The sequence below is a fragment of the Sebastes fasciatus genome, chromosome 6, assembly GCF_043250625.1.
Source record: "Sebastes fasciatus isolate fSebFas1 chromosome 6, fSebFas1.pri, whole genome shotgun sequence".
In the NCBI taxonomy this organism is placed as follows: domain Eukaryota; kingdom Metazoa; phylum Chordata; class Actinopteri; order Perciformes; family Sebastidae; genus Sebastes; species Sebastes fasciatus.
In genome coordinates this window covers 1,075,997-1,084,386 of record NC_133800.1, presented here as the reverse complement: position 1 = coordinate 1,084,386, position 8,390 = coordinate 1,075,997, and the positions used below count along the sequence as shown (strand labels likewise).

Sequence of the window (8,390 nt, the reverse complement as noted above, 5' to 3'; positions counted from 1 at the left end):
TGGAGCGACAGCGTATAAAATATGAGAGAGATGAAGATCTGATAGAGGAGGTCAGAGATGACACGTTAACAAACACGACTAAGAAAAAGCACACAAATGAATATAATCCAGCCACATTAAGACACAGAGTGCATGTTACTGCCAGGTGGAGGGGTGACGGCGTGCATTCAGATCACCACCAGCATCATGTGTTTGATGACGGTGGAGCTACACAGACTGTAGCCGAGGCCTCACTTCTTACTGTGAAACCTGAACATGTCATCTGTTCTCCACTGCAGATCCATCTCTGAGCGCCACACCAGGGTCAGAGGGTTTAGTGGTGTCACAGAGAACTAAATCTTGCATTGAGCTGAATGCATCTCTACGTTTCAGAGATGATGCTCCCAGCTGTTGAAGTCAACGTTTAGCCGGATGAAAGCGGTGCCAGGCGCTGCCGGTGTTTCAGGTGATTGCTCTAACTTCTCAGCCCGCCTGCAGGGGATCCTGAGAGCGCTCCTCCAGCCAGACAGGCACTGATCCTGCACACTGGACCACTTAGGAGGTCACACACACATGTATGCAAAGTTCAGAGTTCCATCATCACCTCTTGTATCTCCAGTAGCTCCCTGTGAAAACCAGGTTTCCTCCATTAGTCTCTTCACAGAGAACACTCTGTTAAAGGAGGAGCCGCTGTGTTCACGGCATGCTGCTCTCGTGTTATAGCGCCGCTCCAAAATAGACTCTGTGAAGTCACACAGCATGTGAGAGTGAGGATGTGTGAACCTTCAGTCTGCTGTGAAGATCGGAGGAGCTTCTGAACTTGAATGTGCTCTCGTCATCGAAGTGCTCGTCATCACTTGTTTAGTCACTGAGCGAACGTCTCTGATGGGAGTACATTATGACCTGTGAGCAGCAGAAGGGCGTTGTGGGTGAGGACAGCGTTGTGGGTGAGTGAGGACAGCGTTGTGGGTGAGGACAGCGTTGTGGGTGAGTGAGGACAGCGTTGTGGGTGAGGAAAGTACTGTGGGTGAGGACAGCGCTGTGGGTGAGGACACCTTGTGGGTGAGGACAGCACTGTGGGTGAGGACAGCGTTGTGGGTAAGGACCACGTTGTGGGGGAGGACAGCGTTGTGGGGGAGGACAGCGCTCAGTGAACAGGGACTTAGTCTCACTTGTAAATGAGCCAACATAACGCTCCGCTGTGAATGAACTGAGCAACAGTCTGAGACACACTCACACATTCACGCCGTCCTTTAGCATGAACACACAGGAGCCAGCAGCGATGTGACCAATCAGCTGCCTCACTGTCCCCGCTGGCTCTATTCCTGCAGGTTGTTACTGGAGTAGAAACTGGACGTCTCCGATACGGTTTTGGAGACGCTCCGGGACGATGACCCGTTTGAGGTGAGGTCCAGGGAGGAGCTATGTGGTCTGGCTCCGACCGCCGCCCCACCGGGCCTTGTACCCGCTACCACCTTGGCCTTGGGCTGCTCCATGTCATCTCCGACCTGGAGGACGGTGGACACGGTGGTCTCCATCCGGCTGGCCTTGTAAACGCTCGTCTGGGTCTGAAGGTAGCGAGTGGACTTGAGTTCGAGGCCTTCGTAAGAGCCTCGAGGGACGCAGGGACAGAACCGGAAGGCTTGTTTAAAACCGGCACGAAACCTGTGAAAGAAAAACACTGTTAGTCTCATTTATTATTATTATTATTATTATTATTATTATTATTATTATTAGCCTTTATTTAATCAGGTTAGTCTAGTTTAATATTATTATAATTATTATTATTGTTATTATTATTATTATTATTATTATTAGCATTTATTTAACCAGAGGCCTGTATTACGAAGCGAGTTCAACATACCCAGGGTATCTTCTCGTTATCTGGCTTCACCAACCCTAACAAACGAGATCACGCTAAGCGGTCCTACAACGGTGGTTATCTACTCGGTAAATCAACCCAGGGTTTCTCATTCTGGATGTGAGCGCGTTCACATGAACGGGAAGGTGTTTGCAGTATATAACCGATCACAGACATGGACAAGTCCACAGATTTACAGACAGACAGGCAGAGCGGCACATTTTACAAAGGAAGAAACTATATTAGACAAATACTAAGAAATGAAACACTTAATCCAGACTAAAAGTAACACAGATGAAGCTGCCAAATGCAGGAAGGAGAAAGAGTAAAAGAAAAAACTCCCGATGTTTGAATGCGTAAATTAACAGTGTTATTAATATAACGGAACTATCAAAAGTCAGATGTAGCTTTCAAGAGTCGAATAGATGAATGGATTACACTTCTTTGTACCCTAAGAGTAACATGTGGCGTCTATGACGATTTCAACCTTCTTTCAGCTGCGTCCCCCCTCTCCGGCGGTGTGAAACGGACTCAAGAGCAAAAAAAAATAAATATAAAAATATAATTCAAAGTGGTAAACACCCACAGCATAAATCCAGCTGTCCTTCCTGCATCTGTCAGTTTAAACTGTGTTGTTTATAGTCTGGATTATGACTTAAACTTCTTCATATTTGTGTATATTATCATACAATCTACTCACTGAGCTCTGATTGGTCAGTAGGAGGTGCTTTTATACGAGTTGATCTCTTATCTGGAACATAACCTGCTCCGAAGCAGGTTAGGTGTTCAGCATAAGTTACCATGGTGATCTACCCCGGTAAGAAGTGATCCACTGTCGTAGGACGGAAAACCCTGAAGGGTTAACCCTGAAGTTACCTCGCTAATGCCAAATCCTGCTTCGTAGTACAGGCCTCAGGCCTCTGAGGCCTGTTTCACAAAACCCAGATAACGGATTAAACTGGGGTTTTCCAGTTATCCTGGCTAAATTTAGCCTTGACTCGGTTTCACGAACGCAGTGGCACATCAGTTACCATGGAGATTTATTCTGTGCAGTTAGCCTGCTCCAGACCAGGCTAACAGCCAGGCTTAATTTATCCTGGTGTCTTATCGGTTCAGTTAGCAGTCACTCCAATCAGAAACCAGTGTGTTTTTTTACAGTTAGTCCATGATCTTATGCATGTATTTTGCCTTATTGTTATTAGCCTGCATTAAAATACCATATTTGAATGCTAATAACAATAAGTACTAACTGAATACATACCACCATTCAGCTAAGTACTTTTATTTTAACATTGTGATCATCATTCATTTTTATTTTTGTAATCATTCATGTGATAATCATTATTACGGTTATATTGTGTTTATGAAGACTGCTGTTCATATTGTTGTTAGAGGTTGATGAATATATTATTGATTAGAAATAGCTGATAAAGTTCACTGGACCAGTAACTATGTAGTGTATATATACTGTACATGTATTGGGTCTGCTGGGGGAGAAACACACAGCAATGATTAATACATCCTGTTACTGTGTATTCTGACAGTGTACTTTGAAATGATCACTTCCTTCTCTTTCTAATCCCCTCAGTATGTATTGTTCAGTGTGTGCTGTACAGACATCCGACAGTTTGTGAATTCTGTAAAACACATATCAGTTCTTAATTCTGCATGGTGTGGATGTCCTACACATAACTCTCACTACGACGCCAGGCTGCTCTCAGGCTGTACAGTATCTGGGTCCTGTTAAAAATGATGTTTTCCATGAGCACCACATCACTGACTTCTTATCCATTATGGACTAAATTATAAAAAAAATATTCCCATTGACATAGGCTACATCCAGCCTTCCATCTTTCTTTCTTTCTATATAAATAATGCTAGTATGATGGGGCACACCATGCACAATTCCTGCTGTGCTAACTAATGTGTTTTAAAGAATTACAGCCCACACTTAAAAAAGCAAATATAATTTGCAGAGGTGCAAATATCAATGAAAAAAGTGATTTATTTAAAAAGAGTTGACATTTAAAACCACAAAAAAACTGCAGGACTTGGACAGATCTGGAGATAAAAAGACATTGAGGGAATTAGAAAGAGAAGTAAGTGATCATTCCAGTTCACACTGTAAGCATGTACAGTATGTAACATAATGTATTAATCATTGTTATATATACAGAATATGGTCTCGTCGTATTCTAGCATTGTGGATTAGTGGTTGTAATTAATCTTCATAGTAAATTTCCTAAATAATATATTAACTTCAGCCGCTCATTGTTAAGGTGAAGTGACGGTAACTCCTTGAATGGTTAAATGATGACGGTTTCAGTTAACAGCAGAGGTGAGTCAATGTAATGTTATAGGTAATCTCGTAATCTGGCTCAACCTAGTCTCTCCTCCTCAGCCTGGCTCAACCTAGTCTCTCCTCCTCAACCTGGCTCAACCTAGTCGCTCCTCCTCAGCCTGGCTCAACCTAGTCGCTCCTCCTCAGCCTGGCTCCACCTAGTCGCTCCTCCTCAGCCTGGCTAAACCTAGTCTCTCCTCCTCAGCCGGGCTTGGCCTTCGTGAAACCAATTAAGCCAGGATGAACTGACTAGACTAGGTCAAGCCTCGCTTTCTCTCTTATTCTGGATATCTTTATTCTGCTTTTGTGAAACAGGCCCCAGGTTAGTCTAATTTATTATTATTATTATTATTATTATTATTATTAGCCTTTATTTAACCAGGTTAGTCTCATTTAGTTTGGTTCATGTGCACATTTCAAAATGGTGCACATGAACTACTGGATCACCCACCAGCGCTGAAAATACACATGCAACACCTGACATTACTGAGGAATATATTTGAATAAACACATTACGGTCCCTTTAACTCTTCATTTGCTGGTCAGTGTACACCAAAGACATTACAACTTCATGTGTTAAAGGCGTGGCAGGGATGAAGATCATGGATGAGGTCAGCTACATGGACTGTGTACTTTATGCTTCTTTAATAAACTGCAATCATAAAATGAAGAGTTTAGTCATACTATACAGTAAATGGCATCAATGTTGTTGCAGTGTAGTTTACAGAAATCTGAGAGAAATAAAATCCCAACACAGTGTCCTGAACCGTATCAGTATTTGCTGAGTGGAGAGAAACATACATACAGTATATATTTTTGTTCCCTCAGTAGAACCCGTCACAGAACCCCCGGTGCCAGGATGTGATAAAGACTGTCAGTGCGTCATGACGGGGAGGTCTCCGATTAAAGGGGGTGAGATTAGTGAATATGATTGGCCTCTAATCAGCCCCCCGATAATAATGTTTACCACCCTGTGCCCAAGTGTGCAACAGGTGTGCCAAGTGCACCTGACCACAAAAGTACCAGAAGTGCACTTGGCAGAGCCGTCGGTGGAGCTGAACTCTTTTCAAAGTGTCCGTCTCCAACACGCCTGTTGATGTGATAGAATAATGGATCAAAACCACACGTCTGATGTGCACATTAACACGGAGGGTTCTGTGGTTATTTTCAGCAGTCTGCTGCTACGTGCACTACATGGAACCAGCCGAACAGCTGTGTGTAATGGTTCTCTGTAATTGGCTCTCTCTATGTGCATTTATCTCCTGCAAATGAACCAAAACCTGCCAACATCTTCATTAAATTGAGGTCATGAATTATATCTTGTGCGCTTTAATTAATCAAAACGTGTCCACGATTTCATTAAATTGAGGCAAAAATTATATCTTGTGTGCACAAATTAGTAAACTGTGGCTTCAATATGTATATTTTTTCTCTCTCGGGCTCTGGAAGTATTTACATATTCAGCTGTCAACATTTTTCTTCCACTTCACACCATCTAAAGCAGCCGATGTGGAAATGTTCCCCATCTGACCGACTGTTTACTGTCTGCACCAGAACAGAGGAACAGACTGACTGGTAGAGATGGAATGTAAGGACAGAGCAAAGAGCAAAGAGCAAAGACTGTGTACCTGAAGCCCTCTCACGTTAATTAACACTAAAAGTGACATTTACTGATGACCTTTATTGAAAGGCTCATTTCAGCAGGATAAAGCACAGAGGGAAGAGATGACTGAACAATAAGAAGAGATGAAGAAATCAGACGTCAGTAAACACACCAACACAGACAGACAGACAGATAGATGGATGAAGAGGAGAAGAGGAGGGAAAAAGGGGAAATGTCAATCTCTGAGAGCAGCAGAGGGATGAGGAGAGATGCTTGGAGATGAGATGAGAGGACCATCATCGGTCACACATTTGAATTTAAATAGCTGAGCTGATAGAGAGTTCTCCTATACAGAATGATGATGACTAACCCTGCGCTCACCGACATCCAGCCCACATACTCTCATTTTTAGGACTCTTCCAGGAGGCGAAAGTGTGAAATCTCATTTCTCTGACAGCACAAAGACAATTAACAGGTGGCCGCGGTGCAAGACAATGAGACAATGGGAGGTGATTGATTAAAGACAACAAGCAGAGACGACCATCTGCCTTCATTTTCATAACAACCATCTTTTTATTCATTGATATTTCTGTTGACAGGCAGAATACAGATAAGGCCACAGTTTGACAGTAAATAGTTGATGTTCACAGTGGGATTCAGTCTCAGAGAGGGTTATAAAGTTTGTTCTAACTTCACTTCATGTGTGGAAGTCTTTGAAGTGTGGAGAATCAGCAGCCTCTCCACTGAGCTGTCATCTGCTTTACTGAGGCAGCGGTGGAGGACGGACTACTGACTCTGTGACTGTGTGTGATGATCGCTGCTAAACAAGGACATCATGTTTTCCCCCTGAAGTGATGTCATCTTTTCTTTAAAAATGTGGACATATTCCCTCAACAAATGAGGCTATTATTTTGTCATGATCTTGAAAAGGTTTTTCAGGATATCATCACCAATCAGGAGTCTGTATTGGAAATTAATAAATGACGAGATGATTCAAACCATGGAGTTATGAATAATGTAACAAAACACTGCACCCATGGAGGAAATGAAGTAGTAATAATACTTTTGAAATGATTTACAAGTACTACAAGTACTCCAGTATTCAAATAATGGCCATCAATAACAACATGAATAAAAACCAAATCAGTGCATACCAACAATACAACAATACTGTCATTCACTATTTCATTTCATTGCTTCTATCAAGCTGTTGTCAATGAAACTCAGCACTTCCTGCAGAGGTGGCCCTATAGGCGGAATAGGCCAATGCTAGGGGCGCCATTCATTCATCCGTAGGGTTGCCATTCATCCATAGGGGTGCCATCCAGTCATCCATAGGGGTGCCATCCATTCATCCATAGGGGTACCATTCATCCATAGGGACGCCATCCAGTCATCCATAGGGGCACCATCCATTCATCCATAGGGGTGCCATTCATCCAAAGGGGCACCATTCATCCATAGGGATGCCATTCATCCAAAGGGGCGCCATTCATCCATAGGGGTGCCATTCATCCATAGGCTTGCCATTCATCCATAGAGGCGCCATTCATCCATAGGGGGGGCATTCATCCATAGGGGCGCCATCCATTCATCCATAGGGGCGCCATCCATTCATCAATAGGGGTGCCATTCATCCATAGGGGTGCCATTCATCCGAAGGGGTGCCATTCATCCATAGGGGTGCCATTCATCCGAAGGGGTGCCATTCATCCATAGGGGTGCCAAACCCCCCCCAAGTCCAAACTCCGCAGCTTTGGGGACAGAGCATTCTCCAGGGCAGCTCCCAAGCTCTGGAACTCACTCCCCAATCTCATCAGAGACTCCGATTCCCTCACCATATTCCAGTCCCGCCTCAAAACACATCTTTTCTCATCTGCTTACCCATAGGATGTATTTGTGTGTATTTCCAATAGCTAAATGAGTAATAGGATGTAGGATGTGTGTGTGTGTTTGGTGCTGACCAACCTGTCGTTGAGGCAGCAGTAGATGATGGGGTTGTACATGGTGGAGCTCATAGCCAGCCACATGATGGCCAGGTAGACCTGCTGGATAAAAGTTTCTTCAAACATGTCGGGGAAGAACTGGTGCAGCAGGAAGAAGACGTGGTAGGGCAGCCAGCAGATTGCAAACGTACACACCACCACGATCATCATCTTCACCACCTGTCGGGACACACCACAGCACCATTTTGTCTTCATTTTGTCCTCCCTGTCCATTCTGGTGTGTGTCCATGTATTTTACATCACTACACCATTATTATTATTGCAAAAGCCTTCATGCTGCAAGAGATGCTACAGGTTTTCAAAAGACCAGACTCAATGATCCTGTCATAAACAGTCCAACAGAACACATGCTCCATAAATAATACAGAATACATATAAAACCATCAATCCGAACTGTGTTACAGGCGGTGCTGTCAGGTTTCTGCTTGTTTTACTGATCTCTAATGATGCTGCTCTACACTGATTGTCTCCTCTGAGACTCTCCTCTCTTTAACCAGCCTCTCTGTTTCCTCAACAAGTGGTGACCAATCTGTCCGTCCACAAAAAAACTCCTCGGCTTTGAACTTTCTGTCTCTGGCAATGAACTGAAAATAATAGATG

The 8,390-nt window shown here is 43.6% G+C and overlaps 1 protein-coding gene across 1 annotated transcript in view; it reads right to left on the bottom strand.

The window, feature by feature from the left end:
• Window positions 1-361: 361 nt before the first annotated feature.
• The window catches only part of tacr1a (tachykinin receptor 1a), a 66,342-nt gene continuing 58,313 nt past the window's right edge, over window positions 362-8,390 (bottom strand). The window contains exons 4-5 of the mRNA XM_074637053.1: window positions 7,753-7,949; window positions 362-1,644 (exon numbers count right to left, since the gene is read on the bottom strand). Coding sequence (XP_074493154.1) covers window positions 1,299-1,644; window positions 7,753-7,949 — 543 coding nt within the window. The 3' untranslated portion in view covers window positions 362-1,298. The remainder of the gene's footprint in view (window positions 1,645-7,752; window positions 7,950-8,390) is intronic.